We start from the raw sequence: 22,678 nt of genomic DNA, 5'->3' as shown, positions 1-22,678 counted from the left end.
CTCTTTGGGGGTGTATTCCGCAAATGCTGCCAGCAGTTACGTTACGTAGGTCGTGGTAACGCCGCATGGTCGGGCGGCGCTAGCGTCAACTTGTACTAACTGTCGGTGGGTTCCGCATGTCAACAAACTCTGAAATATCAGATGGCATAGGAGTGAAAACAGTAAAAAATATCGAAGTTTGTTGACATGCGGAACCCACCGACAGTTAGTACAGGTTGACGCTAGCGCCGCCCGACCATGCGGCGTTACCACGACCTACGTAACTTAACTGCTGGCAGCATTTGCGGAATACACCCTTTGTGTCACTACAGAAATCGTAGTTCTGCCGTTATTTTTTAAAATGATAATAAAGTTTTCTAAAATAATCAGCTGTTCTTCAGAACATCCCCAGTATCTTGCTTCTAATCTTTTAGAGTATCCATCAACATCATCATGGTGTTGTGCTAATTCAAATGAACTAATAGCATCTGTCGTTTTTCAATTAGCTGAATCTTCGGTAATAACAGGCTTGGAGATCGGAAATTATCAGTCATGTATCATAGTTGTAGAAGCTTCTACCTCTAAAGAGCCTGACAATTGGTTGCCAATAGTTAACCATCAGTTTTTAACGCACGATGAAGCAGCAAACAACAAATTCAAGGATCAAGTTCAACTCTTTTCAAAACGAAATCTGAATTTTGATATAATCAACAAACGATTTGACAGAGTCAAGGTTACATGTATGCAGCCAGCTAATCCAAGAGTGCTATTTGGTTTGAAATTCATTTACTGTAAGTCAGAAGTAATCGTGGATTTAAATTTAGATGTATTTGGACGCTTCAAATTGAAACATGAGGACAACGACAAAGTAGAAGAATTGAAAGAAACGAAATTGGAACTTTTCCATAACAAAAAAGTTAACCAAGATGAGTTAAGGGAAATGATCAATAAGTCAGGATTAAGCAAATTTAGGAACAAACTAGATACAAAAAATACTTTTGATAATAATCTAATTGTAGGAAAATCAAGTGTAGGCACTAGATCATGTTCTAGTATAGCGGGTAATAAATTTTTTATTTATTTAATTATTCAGATAATATTGTTTACTATTTTTTACTTGAATAGCTACTCTGTTGAATTAAGAAATGATTTTAATTTTAAGAAAAGTATTTAAAGTCCTTGTCACGTTTAGATTATTATTATTAATATTATCATTATTAATGTTATTATCATTATTACTATTTAATCTTGAAAGCTTATTACGTGTACCGTGTACCGTGTACCGTCCTCAGAAATTTCCCTAGCAGGGTAAGGTAAAGTACCCTCTATTCGGACACATAATTTTAGGTAATCCACTATTTCTAAATTCACAAAGGAATTAGCTGTTTTTGCGAAAAAGACGGTTGACATATAGATAATAAAGTAATTTTTCTGTCACTTAAAAAAAAAAAAAAGTTCTTTGTGACCATGTGATCATTGTTTAAAATAATTATAAAGATTCAGTCTCAAAACCCCTATATTCGGACAATGCATTTCTAAATAGTTCGAATATAGGTCCCGTTACGACGTAGGGACCATAATCCGGACAGTCGTGAACATTGAGAAAATGAGGTTATGGCAGATCTTTATATACAGTTATATTTTACTTTAATGGCTTTAATTTGTTAAACAAATGCAAAAAACAAATTATTATTGTATTTTACTACATAGTATAACCATTTCTTGGCACTTGTAAGCAAGTGAATTGCTGGATTATGTGTGTCCGAATATGGGGTACAGTTTGAACCGTAGTATCTAATTTCCGGACAGCAGCCAAACACAAAAAACCTCGATTTGCAAGAAAAAACATTTTTTTTAATGAATTATCAAATTAATTCGACGTATGTTGTAACTATCCTAAATCAATTCGATACTGTGGATTACAAATAAATTTTTTTCATTCAGAAATTGTAAAAAAATCATGTAATTATCGCTGCTGTCCGGATATAGGTCCGAACAACACTTTTGTCTGAATACAGGGTACTTTACCTTAGCCGTGTAACGTGCACCGTGTACCGTACACGGCCCACGGTTGGTGGCCCCTATACACTGCCATTAATAAACGTTAGCACTAGTACGGAAACAAATGCCTAAGAACAATACAGAGCCAAGTAATAATAATTTCTCTTCAGGTCCGTTTACAACATCAAATAGTTTATTTTCTAATGATTTTTTGTTGAGTAATAACAATCATTCAATACTCTCAACAAGCACTTTATTTGGAGATTGTGTCTCCACCTGTGATCAAAAGGTAAGAAAAATTAATAATGATAGAAGCTATCAAGACGTTTTTACATTGAAGAAATCACCACTAAGTACTAAAAAAATTTCAGTTTACTAATATATCTCCAAAAAAAACTTGCAATGATTTTTGTGGCTTAACAAATGATGAGTTATGTAACACTTGTTATTTGTTGTCCGTGCCAAGACAAAGATCAAAAAACAGGATTGGAGTTACAAAAACAATTCAATTCAGTAAGCTTCTCAAAGATGTTGTGTTTTCTCTGAGTGGTTATGTCAATCCTCAAAGGGACGAAATTAGAAGAAAATTGCTGTTAATGGGTGGAAAATACAATGTTAATCCTAATATAACTAACAATAAATGCACACATTTAATATGTGCTTTTCAAAACACTCCAAAAAGTCGAAAGTTAAAAGGACACACTAAGATAGTTAATCACCAATATATTGAAGATTGTTTTAATCTGAAAAAAAGGTAAGGAATAAAATTCAAAAGTCGTATGTTTAAAACTTGCTAGCATTAAAATTTTTTTTCTGAAGATATTACTGCATTCGATCATTTAAACAACAGTTTCTTAGAGTGCTATTATTCAGCGAACAACTACTACCTTAGTACAAGAATAGTAGGTAGCACTTCTGAATAGGTTTGTTCAAGCCAATTTTCGGTGAAACTCAGAGAGACTTTGGGAGTCTCCGAGAATGGAATGAACAAGTGTACTTCTCCAAGTGTCTCCGAGAGACTCTGACTCAGTGCTCTGATATCGAACTGAGGACTCGTGCACACTTGTCTCTTACTGGCCGAGCACTTTCGCGTCGTTCAAACACTTCAAACTTACAGACCCAGCGCGCAAAGCCCGAAAACATCAACCCAAGTACTTAAAACCCAATGACCCGGCGCGCTTACTGTCAGCGCGCTTGGTTTTTTAAATAAATTATTAACTCGGGCAGCTTAATCCAATGAACCGGCACGCTTACTGCCAGCGCGCTAGTTTATTCAAATAAATAATAACTCGAGTGGCAAAACTCAATGACCCGGCGCGCTTAGTTTTTTAAATAAATTATTACCTCGGGCAGCTTAACCCAATGACTTTAAATAAACTAACGCGCTGGCAGTCAGCGCGCCGGGTCATTGAGTTTTACCACTTGAGTTACTGTTTATTTAAATAAACTAGCGCGCTGGCAGTAAGCGCGCCGGATCATTGAGTTTTGCTACCCGAGTTAATAATTTATTTAAAAAACCAAGCGTGGTGGCAGTAAACGCGCTGGGTCATTGGGTTAAACTGCTCGAGTAATTATTTATTTAAATAAATTAGCGCGCTGGCAGTAAGCGCGCTAGGTCATTGGGCTTAAAGTACTTGGGTTTATGTTTTCGGGCTTTGCGCACTGGGTATTTAAGTTTGAAGTGTTTGAACGACGCGAAAGTGCTCGGCCAATGAGAGACCTCCTGTCGCACAAGTGTGCGCGAGTTCTCAGTTTGATATCAGACTGACTGTCCCCGAGAATGTATATGCACACATTAGGTTAGATAAGTACAAAAAGTAAACAGAGTGTCTGAGTGTTAGAGTAAATCTACATAGGATTTTAATTTATCTAACCTAACGTGTGTGTATACATTCTCGGAGACAGTCACAGTCTTTAGGAGACACTTGGAGAAGAACATTTGTTCATTCCATTCTCCGTGGCTCCCAGACTGTCCCCTAGTCTCTACGAGAATTGGCTTGAACAAACCTCATGTGTGTATGGGTCGTTCTATGAAAAACGAAATATTTTAAATACTGTAGAATAGGCTGAAGAGAGGTTTTGAATTTGTCTAACTGTTAGACGTCGTTTATTAACTTTTTTCAAGGTCTATACATTTGTAGATAATGTGAATCATGGTAGTAATATTGAAGAACAAAAAAAAAAAAAACCAGTGGACAGTGGGTGCTTGGGTATCCAAGTAAGAAGTTATACTTCTATAAAATTATATGCAGATAATGTAATTATAAATATAAATATAACTTTTATGAAATGATATTGTGTACAACGAAGGTACAATTGTATCGATGAAATGGGTATACATATGTTAGTAGGGTGTGGTTTAAATAAATAATTTAATATTTAATAACTATACAATTATAAACAATATATTATGGCATAATACAATGTAAACAATATGGAGGCTGGCCAGTACAAGACTGTGCACTTTTATCGAATCTTCTTATAGTTTCAAGCTAATTCCTACTGTCTACGCTGATTACATATGTAACGTCATGCTCACACACTTATACCTAGTCTATATTGAATATCCAAAATATAATTGTATCTCAAAAATTAAGACAAACCATCGTATATTACCTCTGCTTTCTTTAATAGCATAGTCGCATATGCCAGTGAATGTCCCTTCAGGACGTTCATCACACATAGGTTTTTTTGACATATTATTTAAGCATCAAAAGTATGCTAAAAATACTATAGAAATACTCAAAAAAAATTGTAGATCATTCAACTGAACCCTCTGTCACGTGTTTAATTTTAAAAATTTGCAATTTAACATCTCACCTTCACTTTTGGAAAAATCACTTAAAATTGCATTTATAAGATCTGTATAAACCCCCAATTTTTGTTTGTATTAATGAAAGATTACTTTAAGATGAACCTGTTTCATTTTCTAATAGATCTATTTTTTATTTTATTTTTTATTTTTTAATACAAAAAAGGAGGGGTCAAATATGCGGAAAAGAGTGTATGTAAGTTCATCCATATAAGAAAAATAATTTCCAGCATTAATGCATACATTTGCACTCCTCCCATCTCTCTAACTTTTGTGAAAGAAGAAAACGCAATAAAAATCAGTTATTGTATTTATAAGGTGCAAAATTTTTTTTTTTTCAATAATGAAAATTATGAAAAAATATGGAGAATCGTATGAACAATTATTTATTTATTTTAAAAGTAACAAATTAATGATAAGTAAATAAATTTTTATTAATACATATGAAAGCTGTTCTGCTGGTAGATACTAATTTCCAAATTTATGAAAAAAACATGTACCAAAAAAATGTATTTCATTTAATAATAAATAATTTATTTAATGTATAATTAAATCAAATAAGTTAATACACAGTAAATAAAAATTTACGTCAAAAATAAGTTACGAACTGTCTTAACTAACTAACTAAGTTAAAAGTTAAGATGAAATAAAGTAATTGATTTCCCATTAACAGGCTTGCTCATAGAAGAGTAGGTAAGAGCTTCGGCCAATCTGCAATACGTCTGGAGTGGAAATCTGTTTTTTTTTTTTTTTCCACTGACGACTTTTGAACGCAAGAGGGTATCAAGAAGTCAAGACTCTAGCCAGAAAGAAAAAAGAGCGCTATTTTCAAAACGTTCAACTCCAGAATCAAGCTTTTTTTCATTTAATGCCATTACCCATTTCTTTTTTATGACAGGGTCAGTTGGAAATATTAATCCTGTTTTAGGAAACATCCAGTCACTGAATAATCACGAGGTATTTTCCTACATAATGTTGTTACTCTAGAAAAGTTATTTTGGTATGTAACAGACAATGGAGGCTATTCTGACGCTATGAGCGCTCGCCATCACATGAGGTATTCAACACGTGTTAATATATCTATATTCTATGTGAGTGCGTGCGCATCGTTACATATAGATGTACAAAATACACGTCAGTACCCATGTTATGGCGAGCGCAAGATTGATAGGTCACCATCCCCTAAGATATAGGCTATAGGTACGTTAGGCAAGCCGAGCATTATGCTGCCCTCTTGGTGATCAATTTTCTGATACTCCCTCATTGCGAACTTCTATTTCGTTTCTACAGCGCACGTCCCACTTTCCGCCATATTGTAAAATCAGATCATCGCTGTTTATGTTTTGAAAAACTTAAAAAAAGTTCCTGTTTGCACTGTATAAGGATATATATAAATCAGAACGAACTAACTTAAATGTTGAATGCTGCCACTTCCCAAAGGAACCCTATAATGCTGCTACGTGGTTGGTGGCTTGCAGCAATGAAAAAATTAATTTAAGAGCAAGTAATTAATTATATAATCCTATTTATTCTGATATTGTGAACGATGTAAAATGCAGCAAAAAGCAACTTTATATTTTATTGACTTATTTGTTGTAATTTGAATTGGATAAACCAAGGATGATCAGATATTTAATATGAAGGAAAGTGGAACAGTGTCTGATTGTTGAATCAAAATAGCTGAGTTGTATCACACCTGTATTACTTATTTCATGGGTTCAAATACAATTTGCTTATATTTTTCATATTAACAAACGAATTATGACATTACAAATAGAACAAACATTATTTTACTAACTTTGGTAATTTTGTTTTCAAATAATATATCACTGTCAATCATTGAAGCTAACTACGTAGACATTCTACATAAGTTTCATAATAAACGTTTACAATGAAAAGGGGGTTGCGTGATCTTAAAACCTCAAAAGTGAGTGGACAGACCGAACAGGCCTACATTTTTTCCTCATCAGTGTATTTGGGATTATGTGAGGACAAAATCCTACTTATGCGGACATTCTGCATAACTTTTCTATGCTATTAGTGTACATCTTACAAGCACGTAAAGTTCACATAAGTCACCTCTTATAAAAATACATACATATATATGTAACCATATCTGCTGATCAAAGGTGACTTATGCGGACATTAATGAGTAAAAAAGGGTTATTGTGAGGACGATATCATACTTTTTTAAGTTATTTGTATGGATTTTAAAAGTACGTGGAGTCTGCAAAAGACACCTTACACCATGTATTAGTAGATAGGCTAGGCCGGTTCTGGATTCAACCCCCTAGGGTGGTAGGGGGAATAAGGAGCTCGTGCTGTTGTACGAGTGCTTTTGACTGTGGTAGTGGGGGAAGAGAGATAGTGCGACAGCTCGCCGGCAGCTCGCGCTATTGTAAGAGAGCTCCAGGGAACGGTGGAGGAGAAAACCACATGAACAAATTCTTTTTTCTCTCGCTCTGATGTAAGATTTGTGGATGGATACACTGCATGCATGAGCTCTCTCTTCTCGGTCTTACCTTAAACACCATATATATATATATATATATATATATATATATATATATATATATATATATATATATATATATATATATATATCTTCCTATATTATTTAGTCGTAAAAGTAAGAGCGAGGTTTCCCCCCCCCGCTCCTCCTCAGCTCCCCCCCAAATAAGGTAGTTATTCTTTCATTTTCTTGCATTTTTCGAGTAATCCTACTTTTTTGCTAGCTCCCCCCCCGCTCTCCCCAGCTCCCCTCCCGACTCTCCCCCAGCTCTCCCCCAGCTTCCCCAGCTATAATGTAAATGTATTCGTAAAGCCTTATATATTAACTGTTACAAGTGGTCTAATTTTCACATATAATTTTATGTGACCTTAACAAAAAATTTTGTTACAATTATCTTACTTACGATGTTTATTTTGATTACATACTCCAAAATGTCTTTTTAGGTTCTCTGCTCTTACATAACCTTTTCCATAATTTTGACAAATATTTTTTTGAACGTTTTTTTCATGACTTTTCAAATGTCTCTGTAAGTGATAATTTCTTTTTAAACTTTTTTCGCATTAAACACACTTAAAATTTTTTCAACGTTTTGGAATTCTTTTGTGTGATGCAAATAGTTTTTCTTGTCTAATATTATAAAGCTACACAGATCACATACAAAAAATTTTTTTTTGTGAATTTTTTCGTGCGATGATAGACACTCTTGATTTAAAAATTTTAAGTTACATTTGTCACACTGATAAAATTTTGCATCCATAATGGTGTATCTGAAAACATATTACAAAAAACGGATTGTTTATGATTACATAAATCTGGGTACTAAACGGTACTGAAATTTGCTTTTTTGATGAAAGATAAAATTTGCAAGAAAGTATACAAATAGTAATGAACTATAGAATAGTTTCTTTGTTACTCTAAAATTTCATTCCAAACAATATTTTTAATTTCAGATTTGTTTTCTTATTTAATTGGGATACAAATTTTTTTTTGGTTTTAACATCTAGACAGTGCAACATATAATTGCCCATTAGAAAATAATGGTTTTCTAAAGTATAACCCTAAGGCATCAAAACTTTGACCTTAAGATTTATTGATAACCATAGGAAGAGTTAAGATAAATGGAAATCGTTTTCTGTACAATATAAATGGTAGTGAAGAAGAATTCTTTGTAATGAGTGTTATTCTTAGACTAAAGACTTTATTTCTTTTTTTTTTACCTGAGATTATTCCAGCTTCGATGTTGTATTTAAATAATTTTGAAATTCGTAATCTTGTACCATTGCAAAGTCCTTCAGATATGTTTAAGTTTCGTATTAACATAGCAATAGCGTTGATGTTTAAATCTAATTCGTGTGAAAAAAGATCTTCTTTACTACTATTTAAATATTCTGTAGAGAAATAAGTATAAATATTATCGTCTAATTTATCTACTCCTTTGTGAGTTGCTTTATCAATACTGTAGTACGTTACTAATGTACCTACCATATTATTTAAAATTTTTTTGTTCAAAAAGTGATTGTATTCATTGTGAGATGTTAATATAGCTTTACTTATAAAAGAATCATCGTCATTATTAAAAATTTAAGAACATATATCATTTTTTTCCCATGTCTGAGGAATTATAAAAGTTTTAATTTTGCCTTCTCCTATATCTAGTAGCAATAAAGAAAATTTTTATCGATTAAACGTGTATTATTTTTTAAATAAAAAATATTAAATAAAGGCCAAAAATTGGAAAATTTTATGATTTCTTGAACAATAGTAATTTTGCTTCCGTTTTTTACTACTGGGAGAATTTGAGGAAAGTCTCCACCTAAAATTATTATTTTATTTCCAAAAGGCTTATCACTACTAGATAAATCTTTGAAAGTCCTATCAACGATTTCTAACGCTTTTTTTGGTACCATAGAAGCTTCATCCCAAATAATTACTTTTAGATAACATAATTTTTGTTTATCTGGCTCAAACTGGAAGAATTCACTTCCTATAGTGCTTAAGTTTAAAGGAAGTCTGAAAGATCTGTAAGTGATCATTCCCTTTGGAAGCAGAATAGAAGCAATACTTGTCCAAGCGATCGTAAGAATTTTTTTTCAATTGATATGAAATAATAAATTAATCTTTTGTATAGAAAAGTTTCTCCAGATCTACCAGGACCATCGATGGAAAAAAATTTTTTTTTAATTTTATTATTTCTTGCAAAATTTGACGTTGATTATTACTAAGTTGTGAAAAAATTTCATGGAATTTATGTTTACAAAATATTCTTTCATCATTGTCAGTATCAATATTTTTTTTCATCGTTTCTGTTGGTTCTGATAAACTGAAATCTTTACAAGACATATTTACAGAATTAAAAATTTCGTTTAAATATAAAAGAGCTTTATTTTGATCATCTTTACGATTTTCAATGAAAAATTTTTTGTATTTGTTCCAAATAATATTACCAAAAAAATTTTCAGTACATAATAAACCACGCAAAAAAATTTCGTAGTTGAAAAGGCAGCATAACGTTACATGCTTCTTCAAAAATTATATCGTTTTGAAAATCGTGTTTTACTAATTCCATAGAAATAGCTGTTATTGGTCAGGGAAACTAAAAAGTGATTGTTAAAAATTCATGTAATTAATTATGATCAATATACATTTGTTACATATATAAATTTTAAGTAACAATTAATATAATTTGGGTTTTTTTTCTATACTTTGTACATCTAATTTGCAACTACGGAGGTTGGTGCGCAGAGCGCGCAGGGGGCATATACAGTTATAAAAGCTTAGAAATATCTATTGACACATACAGGATAGACAGCTCATTTAAAAAAGGGAGCTACTAGAAGAAATAATAAAGCTCACCAACAAAAATTCAAGGGCACATCTCTCTGTTTGTATAAACTTTACCACTTTTATCTGAAATTAGCAGCTTGTTCTTCATATTTCCCTCAAAGTAGACCAGTAACCTAGTGTAGAATACTTATTCCCGAGTATTTTCGAAAAATGCCATAGTCTTCCAAATTCTGTAAAATATACTTCAACATATTATTTTTATACTAACAATTAATTTTATCATTTTTTAAGGCTTTCAAAAATATTAATACAAACCTTATAACTCAATAAAAGGGGGGGTTGGCGCGCGCAGGGGGGCGGAGCCCCACTAGTATATATATATATCTTGCTCTGCAGAGTGCTCCCTATTTTTCCCTTGTGCTGCAAGACAAGGGGTCAAGCATTCTGTGTACGTGTATGTATGAATATACGTTCGACCTCTCATGCACACGTTTGGGTGTATACATGCACAGTTGCACACTCCTACGGAATAACGTACATGCTTATACGTTACTCTTTTACAAGCACACGCGTATATGCGCGAGCGTACGCATGCTCGCGCGATCGTATGCGTGCACCACGCACGAGTGCAAGCATGCTCACGCGATCGTACCCGTGCAACACGCGCGAGCGTACGTATGCTCGTGCGATCGTACTCGTGCACCACGTGCGAGCTTACACGCGAGCACTATGCACGCAGAAGCATACGAGCTTCCACACGAGGACAGATAAGTATATTTATCATTTTGAATTTTTATACAGACAGCAACATGGCTTAGCGTTTTAAAAATTTGTATACGCACATGCTGTTGTTGCGAAATGTAGATGTCTCTCATACTCTATTGTATGAAAGTCTTCAATAGCTCAGTTGGTTAACTATCTGATTGGTATGAAATGGTTAATCATATTGATCTGTTGAAGACTTGAACTTTTAATTTTACTATTTAAATTTGTAAATTAACTTTTTTTTTTAGAATTCTTGATTCTTGTCAGCAAGTAATATGAAAGGTTGCGTAAAAGTAATTAAAATAAAAACATAATGTATTAGCTTGTTACATTTATTAATTACAACATAACTTTAACATGTGAAAGTAAAAATTTTATGGATTATTCCTAACATTCTGCTGCACAATCGACTACATCTTAACGAATAAACTATTCTGAAATTTATTCTTTAATTTTTGATGTTTGTATGCACTATAACTTTCATCACTATCATACGTCCAGATTTTTGAAGATAAAGTTTTGTTAAAACATATTTTCACTAATTATGCTTTATGTAATGCACAAAATCGCTGTTTGTTTTCGAAATGCTGTTGTGTATGTGTAAGACATATGGATGAAGAGTTATCCTTAATTTCTTCCAAGGAAGGACAAACTGTAAACAAATCATAAACTTCACATGCTAAGAGTGAACCAACGTACTTGGCTTTACCATTACCACAAGATAAGGATCGGTTCAACATTCTTATGGTTTTGTCAACCCATTATCAAATTCAATTTGTCATCCACTTTTCACAAAATTTTAATTTCATAACCATTCTGTCACCCTACATGATAAAGTAAAATACGCTTAAACGTAACATTTGCCATTTGTTATATATTATTAAAAAATCGCTTAACAAGAACACTGGCAAATGGTGGCTGTGGACTGTCACTTTCAAGATTCCGGAAGGCGTTATAATATGCATCGCTGTCCTGCAATAATGCTTTTAGAGATGAAGTCTTGATAATCCATTCTTTTAACAAACACGCTCTATGCAGTGCACAAAATAACTGTTTGTCTTTGAAATTTTTTTGCGCATCTATTTAAAATATTGGTAAAGCAGTTTTCTTTTATTTTGATGCATTGTGAACAAGATATAAATTCGCGATAAATGATGAACCTCGCGTTCTCATTTCGAACTGATGAATTCAGCTCCATCATTACCGTACATGTAAATATTCTTGAGATATTTAGTAAATGTAATAAGGCACTGTTTTAAATCACTTATTGTGATATTACCTTCAAACCACTCCATCCACTGAACTTCTAGCGTGCGTTGATTATTATCTTTTTTTATATTTTAAGTTAAATCTTGAAATGAGTGGGTGGTTTAATCAACAAATGACCGATGACGTTTGCATGTATCGATACCACTGCATTTTCTTCTGGTATAAAGTACCTATCAGAGTTGTAAAGACCTTGAATGTCTATGGCGAAACCCATGATAACGAACCACTACACTTTCTTGTAATATTTATTCTCTGGACATGATTTTTGGTTACTGGAGAATCGATCGGTTGTGAATATTTTCACCGATGATAATTGTAACTTCTTTCTTTTTCTCCTCGTCCTCCCTGTTAAGGAGTGGGGTCTTCTCGTTTACAGTACCCTTTCCCTTCTTACTACATGTCGGCATTATGAAATACTAAGTAAAAACAGATTGCAACAAACATTTATAATATCTTTTTACAGAATGTAGCGACATCTCCCTTATATGTTTGAAAAGATTATAAATAATAGGCACGAATATAAGATTAACTGTGTTAGAATAATGTGTACGCAAACTTTTTTTATAACAGTTCTTTCTTTCAGTCTCGCTCTCTCTCTCTCTCTCTCTCTCTCTCTCTCTCTCTCCCTCTCTTTCTCCGTCATCTTAACAAGCCCTTTAAAAAAATATCATAAGAATGATTATATGAGTTAAAGAGATAAAAAAAGCAAGTGACTCACCTTAACCATCGTCGTTTCTTCTTCTACAGCGTTGGTATGTAATATATGTTTAGTATCAAAATTTTATGAAATAACATGAAAAAAAGAAAAAGTATAAAGTTTGACTATTACGTTCAAAACAAACTCTATTAATTAAAAAAATTATCTAAATCATTATTACAATATATTTTGTCTTTATCTTTAACAAGTGCATACCAATAGACGCCCACCAGTTATTTTGACAATCGTCATCCTGTATTGCTATCACATAAATATCAGTTATTATATTTGTGTTAATTATAAATAAAATTTTAGTAGTAGTAATGTTCTCAAATTCTTAAATATCATCGATACACTTTACAGAGCCATGATGATCTATCACACTTGAACTTTTAAAATGACCTATAAATTTTATATAAAACATGATGTTTGAAAATGTTTTCATGATGAACATTTTTTTATACTATTGTTAGTAAGTGGATATCTGCTTTTTATTTCTTAATTCTATCAACGCCTGGCGAAAAGTTGAAAAGCGTACACATTCGAGAAATTTACAAACTCTTTTTAAATATATGAACATTTTGATAAAGAACAGTTTGTTTTAATCGTGCATAAGAAATCTATAACAAACAAATTGACGTTTCGAATGAGGATAATCAAGTAATTGTCACATATATAAAAACTAATTTTGTTTTGAAATTCATTTTCCAATAATTTTAGTTTATGTCTATGTTTAACGACGTCAATCCATCGCTTGTAAGATGTTTTTCTATCAAATGACCGTTGCAACATTTATAAATTACACCGTCATCGCGCTGGTTTTCATCTAAACGTTGAACTTTATAAAAATAAATTCTTATAATTCCATTTGTATCGATTAAATGCATGAGTTCTGATGTTCTCATATTAAAAAAAATATGCATGTCTAATATATTATTGAATGGTACAGTGTTTAACTGATCGTCAAGTTCCAAACTTCCAACGGGTTTTTGAAGTCTCCATATGACGGTTGACTTGTTGAAATACCCCAACACTCTTACGTATTCGAAGGACATCTCAATAAAATCAAGATTACATAGATTTTTATACATTTTATGATAAGCTTTGACTTCTTCATGTGCTTTGAGTTTAACAAGCGTATGTAAAAGGGAGTGCCATGCTAATCCTTTTATAGAGGATTTATAGGGAGGATAATACTTGCACGTTGGCACACGACAACAGTACCGATGGCAATCACGATTTCTGTCAGCACAGACTTTTTTGATTGCGTGTGTAGTATTTATAACAAAAATAATTTATTTATTCTTGTTAATTTGTTATATAACCGAAAGGATGCGATAAAGTTTCCGAGATAAACCGCCGTTTTTTTTAAACTATCGCACACGTTTTTTCTTCATTGTGCGTTACCACTTCATTTATGTTAGACTTTCTAATCATCGTATTTTTAATTTTTATTGTCTTATCTGATTTTACGTTATTTTCATTCCATTGTTTGACCATAGTTGCAATAGAATCTAAATTTATTTTTAATGAATTTTCGTAATTTAATTCAATACCTTCAACTTAGCATTTATCATGAAATCCCCCACTAGCTGTACGCACGCGGTACGCATAAAATTCAGGACCTCCCGAAACAAACGTCTCTGTACACGATCCTTTATAATACACCTTTGATTCATCTATCAACTGTACTTACAACGAGCTAGTAGGTGGTTAATCTTCACTGACATTTTCATTATTTCTTTTAAATATTACTGTCTGTATCATAATACGAAACTCTTTCATCAAGTTTTTCAAAGTATAAGTTTATTCAAAACGTGCTCGAGCTATTCGCTTTGAGCGCAATTCCGAACTCGCGCCCCCACTGCCCACTTTAAGAACGATTGGTCGTGATTAGAAAAGGATAGTACTATGAATTGGTTTTTACATGCTTGTAGAAAAGCGATGTTTAAGGGTTGGCCACCTGGTGAACGGAGGCGGAAGCTCGAATTTATAATGAGGATGACGACGAATCGTTCTCAAAGACTCCAGTGGGTGCGTGATTTTGGAATTGCCCTCAAAGCGAATGGTATATGCTGCTACAGTAACGTTTGTGCACGGGTAAGGAAGCGATACTATTTCTTTACATCGCTACGTTACATACGTAACCCTATCATTCGCTGGTAGACAATTTTCTACATATTTTTCACCATTGCATAATGCCTGCAGTCACTCTTAATAATCATTAACTGTACTAGTTTGAGGTGAATTTTTCCTTTGACCGAATTTTTTGATTTTTTTAAATGTTGCTGATATACAAGTTAATACCCCCTTTCTGTTTGTAATTATTTATGTATTCTAATTTATCTTCTTCCGTCTTAACCGTGCTGGGCCACTTACTTGCTTAATTTTTAAAAAAGTATTTATATACTATGTAAATAAACTACTATTTTGAGTAATAGGATTGTATTCAGCAACTTATTTAAATATTTCATTTTTTCATTATTTTTAACTGTATGTGTTACAATATTACTTGAACTACTGCTGTAAAAAGCATCTCGAGGGTTAAAAGTACAGATTTCCGCAATTGGGTGATTTTTTATATAGTCTATGTACTCGTTTTTATTTTTTTGTAAATTTGTCAAAATCGTGCTCCCATGTCTTAATCACTTCGTAGCCGTACTCTATTATTTTAAAACTTGTTTACCCATGTAAACCCATAAACATAACACTTGTTAACTTAAAGCACAGTTTCTTGTGAATTTTTTTTTTCTCTCAAGGTTTGAAACAATGATCAACGATAGGGTCTTCCATTAAACAATATTCCCATGATCTACCTGCATGTATAATCTCTACGTTCTTAACTTTTTTTCCCGCAGAAGCCAACAGATGCATTTCTTAGAAAATTGCCCTGCGTGAGTATATCTGGTTGCAGGAGTAATTCTGATTGTATCTTTTTTTTAAAAGTTTTTTCTGTATAGTATGGAATACGCACTTGCTATTGTCATACTTTCAACAAAGGGGTCTACTTTTTCGACTTGCATAAAAATTTTTCGAAAAGCTTCACGTAATATTTTAACATCTTGCACATAATAGTCAATAAGTTTTTTTTTTAAATCAAACTGTGCGTTTACGTCTGAAGTTACTTTATCGTACCATCTTAAGAACTCTGCGCAATTGTGCAAAATCAATAAAATTTGTAGGCACTCCTCACCCTCGAAAATAAGCTTTTTAACACTACAGACGTTACAAATAGCGTAGGAATTTTCTTCTATCTCGTCTATACATGCATCGCATCGTACTTGCACCACGATAAGAATTGGTATGTGTACACACGTGTTAGTGGTATCATGTAATTCTACATATTGATGCGTTACAGAGTCATATAAAATAAAACAATTCTTTTAAGTAATTAAATTATACTTTGATGTAATAGGTTGCATACAACGTGTTAAGCTTATGAACACTTTAACACTCTTTGCAATATTTTTCTGCAATCATGCTTACCTTTTGACAAATTTATAAATTTGTGACAGTTATTACATATTTTTATTGGCTCGCAAATGATTTTTATCGCGTGTCTAGAATATTTAGTTCTCAAAAGAGAATTTTTAGCTTTATGATTGTCAAAACATTTCTGCTTATGAAATTTTAACCTACAATCCGTACATAGTATTTTTTTTTAGTTATTTATGTAACTGCAATTAGGATTTACATTTTAGACAGAACAGACACACACAATCATGACTTCCTACATAATTGTATGATTCATCACATGTAATGCAAAAATAACTCAACTTTAGAGCTAAAATATTTTTAGTTAGATTATAGTGACCTGTATTATCGTAATACATAATTTGTATCGATAAGAGCAACTACTTGCTGCATTGTAATTACCATCATTAATTAGAGAAGATTCATCGCCAAAAGTGTCGTAATCAAGCACCTGAAAACATTTATTCTGTTATTTAAAATATCGTTCAAATTTAGAAAACCCTACATATCTATACCCTAGTTTATTATTCATTTTAATGTCACGCTCTTGAATTAGTTTTACAGCCTCTGATTTTTGTTCATTCTCAGTTTTTATTTTTTTTCATTGTTGGGACCAATCAGGCGAACAATTTTTCGTGGTCAAAACTTTACCACTTACAAGTGCCCTGGCTAAACATAAATTATTTTTATTATTTATCACTAAAACGCCTTTTTTACTTAAATTATTAAATACTTCTTCTGGCGCACCCCACACTTGAGGAAGTTTGATGTATGTAACCTCAACTTATAAAGTTTTCGCGATGTCGAAGATTTGTTTACTCTATTTGATTTTTTTACATATATCCCAGATATCTCGGAAATTCAAAATAGATATCCGCTGATCCTTCGGTTAATGCTTCAGAGTGCACGTTTATCCCCACGGCCGATGTTAAATTGGTTCCCTAGATAAAGCAAACATGATGGGCATGATCGAGTTGGTTCCCGGGCGATAAGAGCATACGGTTGAGTTGGTTCCCGGGCGATAAGAACGTACGGTGGAGTTGGTTTCCAGGTGATGAAGCCGATGCTCATATAAAAAAGAATATATTTTGTAGCATCAAATGTTTATACAGTACATTGGTACTCTTGAAAGTTTCAATTTCCAACGAATTACTACAGCCTCAAATATCTAAACTAACTTTGATTTAAAGTTTCGATTTCAAAGGAATCACTACAACCTTTTAATTTTGAATACGAACTTTATTCAGTTCATGTTTACATATATCAGCTGGCTTTGTACCAGTAATACTTTCGCTGTGATACAGTAAGTATGTATGCATACTGCGATACAGTTAAAAATTATTAATTGTTAGTTTAGTGTTGTAGTACAATAATGGAGTTTCTGACAAGCGAAAAAGGAAAACCTCTAATCCGTTTAAATAAGTATACTTTCAACTATCAAAAACAATTGAATAACAATATTCAACGTTGGGCGTGTAAATTCAGATCATGCAAAAGTTACATAAAAGTTGAATCGTGTAACAAAATCATTGAAACATCCATTGATTGCACACATGATTCCGTTGATGTAGCTATTCAAAACCCAACGAAAATTAGCAATAACGTGAAACGGAAGGCGGTTGAAGATATCTCTTCGCGTCTAGCAAAACTTCTACGCGAAGAATCATGGCAATATGACGTGGACACCTTGGCTGTTCAAGACGTAGATCCTATTCGACGACATTTTGGTACTGCTCAACGTAGTGCTTTCCCTAAGTTACCAAAAACAAAATTGGAATTCCATAACGCTTTAAAAGAATTTGATGCGACAACGAATTATGTTATTGATAGATACAGAGCAGTCTTATCGCCCAGGAACCAACTCGACCATAGGCTTTATCACCCAGGAACCAACTCGACACTTTTTTTAGATTTGGGAACCAACTCGATATCTCCGATCCCCACAAGATATTTACTCGTTGTGTAATTTTTTTAATAACTGTAATTAGTTTCCAAAAAGCATTCTTACGCCATTTCAAAGTATTCGCTGTATCCGTGGGCTAAGTAATTTTAAATTTTATAGTGTGACAAGTTTTTTGAATGATTTTATTAATTTTTTTAAAATCGCTTACTAAAGTGATATATTTTGTAAATTTTGATGTGTCTGGTTCATCCTCGGTCTGCATGGCGATGCTTGCAACGCCTCTTCCATTTTGATGCTCGTGATGACGCAAGGGATGCTCCTGGGATTGTTCTATAGGGGCACTCTTATTCCAATCGACTCTATCTGTAAAATGAAGAATAGTTGTAATTAGAATACAATACAAAAGTTTCGATAAATTTAAGTACAAAATTTATTGTTTACGTGTATTAGTGTCACGCGTCATAGTTACTCCCGACAGACCAGATATCAGATACCTCTTTTAGCAAGCAGTCAGGTTGGTTTTTTACGCAATATTTTAACATAAACATGATTTGAAAGTTAAAATTAGGGGGAACAAGTATAGTGCGACAGCTTGCACTGTTGTACGAGGGCTCCAGGGTACGGTGGAGAGGGAAACCACGTGAACAAGTTCTTTGTTCTCTCTCGCTCCGATGTAAGATTTGTGAATGGGGACACTGCGCGCATGAGCTCGTTCTTACCTTAGGCAGCATATATATATATATATATATATATATATATATATATATATATATATTGTAAAATTTCTTCTATATTGAGTATAAATCAATAAAAATTTACTATACAAAAATGGATAATTTATATATCGCCATCAATCCGTACTCACCATGTATGCATTATCTCTCATTTCTGCGGTGTTTGATATGGGGCGAAAATCAGAGATTGTTAACGGACTGGATAATTTGAATATATATATATATATATATATATTAAATAATTATTTCATTACAAAATATTCGCTATAACAAGAGCAGAGTTACACATAGGGTTAAATGCTACACGTAATGTCCTTTTGTCCATATATTTATCTGTCTTTTATCAACACTAATTTTAAACAAACTTATCTGCCATGAGTGGTGTTGGTAATTCTTGGTCTCTTTCACGTCCCTAAGTTCATTTCTTCGGGTCCCTGCTGGTTTCGATGGTGAGTGTACACCCGACGTCCACTGGTACTCCAAACGGTTCAGACCTCGGTCGAGCGTCCCCGACCGGGCACTTTCTTTCAGGCCTCTCGTCCTCCGGGTAGTCTCACCGTCGACGGGCCTATTTGAATCCGTACCGTTATTCCGTACCGTATACTTATTTATTTTTGCATTTGGTCTACTTTAGCGATCGACCATCGTTCGATTTTCACCTTGCGCGGCCCGAACGGGAAAAGAGAGCGAGGGCCTTCTCCTGCCCCCTTTTATACCTTCGGCTGAGCGCTACTATTTAATACGGCAACACTCGAAACTTCGCAATCAATTTATTCCAACTGCCCACTATCCTTTATTGCGGGATAGTCAGGGATAGCGTGATTAACACATCTTACGTTACAACACTCCCCCGATTTTGTGACTTACGTCCTTGAACAAAATCTCTCCGTATCACCACTATTAGTTCGTTATAATTCACATTCACCGCTCCACTTATTGATACCATCACATTTACTATTTTAAATTACCACTATTAACAGTTTTAACTCTGCTCTCATCAATTCGGCATTATATTACATTTACATCCTCTTTTTTCTTTGTACACGTATATACATATATATTATAATTTATGCTTAAAAAATTAGTCATTATACTCATAACAAATTTAACTCTGCTCTCATGTTTCAGATACAGGTAACGTCATTCTACTAACTAATATGTTACAGTTTTTTAATTCTTATATATATTTTTTTTTTTTTTTTTTTTTTATACATACTGATACTCAATTTAAACATTCTCTGGAGATGTATCATGACCTTGCGCAAGGTTTATTCATTATTATTCTACTCACACACTATCTATCGTACTCATACACTAAGTTCCAACTTACAATTAAAATATATTATATACAAATTTTTTTTTTTTTTTTTTTTTTTTTTTTTTTTTTTTTTTAGGCGCGGAGGATATATATCGCAAACCCCATTTGTCACATGTACATTATTATTCAAACGATAACATATATAAAACACTTGCAAACCGATTAACGATGGTTTTTGTTTAAAGCATAGAGCGTAAAGATCATATCTCCATTTGTCATACTTACATATTTTCATTATACATTTTTGCATATTCACATCATTGATCATTATAATATTTTCTTAGATTCGCTACATTATATATTCCAATAACTTTATCATTTTTGGGGTCCATAAGCTCGTAAGCGTTTCGCCCTACTGCTTTTTTTTATTATATATGGCCCCTCATATAAGTGAAAGAACTTTTTGGTCACTTTATCAAGTGCGTTCGACAGGTGTCTTACTCGCAGTAATACTAGATCTTTCTCCTTTACTTCGACTCTGGAGTACTTTTGATTTTTGCTACGGTATTTGTAATTTTTTTCAATATTTTTTTTAGCCATTTCAATTAGGATATGTCGATCAATTGCACACGAGTCAGGATATTCTACTAATTTTTTTATCTCATCCACGACTGGCACACCAAAATGCAACTCTTTGGGGGTGACGTTCGTACTGAAATGAGTCGTGACGTTCAACAAGTCCTTTATCTTTTTTACGTATTGTACCCAACTTGTGTGTTTATCATTACAAAAGGTTCTGAACATTCTCCCTAACTCACGCATAACCCTTTCTGTTGGGTTGGATTGGGGGTGGCGAATCGAACTAAATCCTACTTTTATCCCCGCCTTCTCTAATTCATTTTTCCATCTTGGTGATGTGAATTGAGTACCATTGTCACTCAGAATTCTATTAAACTTTCCACACTCGGGTATGTATTCTTTTAAAATTTTATTTAACGCAGTTATAGTTGTTGCCTTTTTTATCACGTACAGGCGCACGAGTTTCGAAAAAGCGTCGAGAATCACAAATATGTACTCCGCTCCCCCTCGACCGCGAGGGAGGGGCCCGTAAAAATCAACCGTTACCAAATCACTGGGGGCATGAGATTGCACAAGCTGATACGGACCCTCCATCGCGATCGATAAATACTTAACCCTTTGGCACATATCACACGCAAGGATAAATCGTTTTACTTCCAATGCCATCGAACGCCAAAAATAAAATTTTTTTAGGTACGTTAAAGTTTTGAATACACCCGGGTGGCCAAGCTTACTGTGCGTTTGTGCAATAATTTTTTTAGATATAGCTGTTGGAAGGACGATGCACCATGATTCAGTATTGACACGTTGAAATATTATATCGTGATATATTTGAAAATTTGCGCTGCTTTTATCGTTATTTTTAATTTTTGTTATAATATCTTTACAAAATGTATCTTGTTTCTGTTTGTTTTTTATATCTTTTATTATTGTTTTTAACGATGTATCATGTACATGGATAGCCATTATTTCCAAAGATGATATCTCCCCGCGAGCGTTCGGCGTGCAATAATCAATTAAATTAGAAATTCGCAGTTCTTCATTTGCATTTTCAGCAAATCTTCCCTCGGGGTTTCTACTCAAAAAATCCGCGTAGATGTTGTCCGACCCTCGACAGTACGTCACCGTGTATGTATATTGTTGCAACAAAAGGTTCCATCGTATCAGGCGGGAATTGTGAAAGGGGGTACAATTTAAGAATGTTAGTGCTTTATGGTCAGTAACAATCTCAAAGTTGACTCCAATTAAGTATTGACGGAACTTCGTTACACAATATACCACCGCGAGAAGCTCCAACTCTGTCGTCGTATAGCGCGATTCAACGTTTGATAAACACCGACTTGCCACTGCTATAATTCTATGATTACTTTCTGCGTCAATTTGGTATAAGACCCCACCTATGCCATGGCCGCTCGCATCTGTTTGTACTTTGAATGTTTTGTTTGGGATTAGGTTCAATTCCATTCTGATTCAATAAAAAACCGAGAAAATCTACTTGACGTTGAAAAAATTCACACTTTTCTAATTTTAATGTAAAATTGTTTGCCAGTAATTTTTTGAAAATTATAGTTAAAACTTGTATATGTTTTTTGAAGGATTCTGTGCCTACTACTGTGTCATCAATGTAGTTTGATAGGAATTTAAAAATATCTATTGATTTGTTGTTTTGGCCCTCCTCGCACTCGTCCCGAGTATCAATCACGTCTTTTTCCGTAAACATTGTATCTACGTTTGTCTCGAGAGCGAGAGTGAACGCTCGAATGAACGCACTACCCGCTGTTTTTAAACCGAAAGGGACACGAGTAAATTGGTACATCGTTGTGCCGAACAGAAAAGCAGTAAGAGGACGCGACTCTTCGTGCAATGGGATTTGCCAGTACCCCGAAGTCAAATCCATTTTTTAAAATATTT

The 22,678-nt window shown here is 33.5% G+C and overlaps 1 protein-coding gene across 2 annotated transcripts in view; it reads left to right on the top strand.

The window, feature by feature from the left end:
• The first annotated feature begins 309 nt into the window (after positions 1-309).
• Positions 310-22,678, top strand: part of XRCC1 (DNA repair protein XRCC1) — an 83,141-nt gene continuing 60,772 nt past the window's right edge. For both annotated transcript variants that reach the window (XM_014356466.2, XM_089590895.1), the window contains exons 1-3: positions 310-1,040; positions 2,151-2,269; positions 2,352-2,734. In XM_014356466.2, the coding sequence (XP_014211952.2) occupies positions 341-1,040; positions 2,151-2,269; positions 2,352-2,734 (1,202 nt within the window). In that variant the 5' untranslated portion in view covers positions 310-340. The remainder of the gene's footprint in view (positions 1,041-2,150; positions 2,270-2,351; positions 2,735-22,678) is intronic.

Source organism: Copidosoma floridanum, unplaced genomic scaffold, assembly GCF_036245765.1.
Source record: "Copidosoma floridanum isolate Cflo_tuat_1 unplaced genomic scaffold, Cflo_Japanese_pri ptg000013l, whole genome shotgun sequence".
NCBI lineage: Eukaryota > Metazoa > Arthropoda > Insecta > Hymenoptera > Encyrtidae > Copidosoma > Copidosoma floridanum.
The sequence above is the reverse complement of the archived record's forward strand: the minus strand, read 5'-3'. Positions and strand labels throughout refer to the sequence as shown.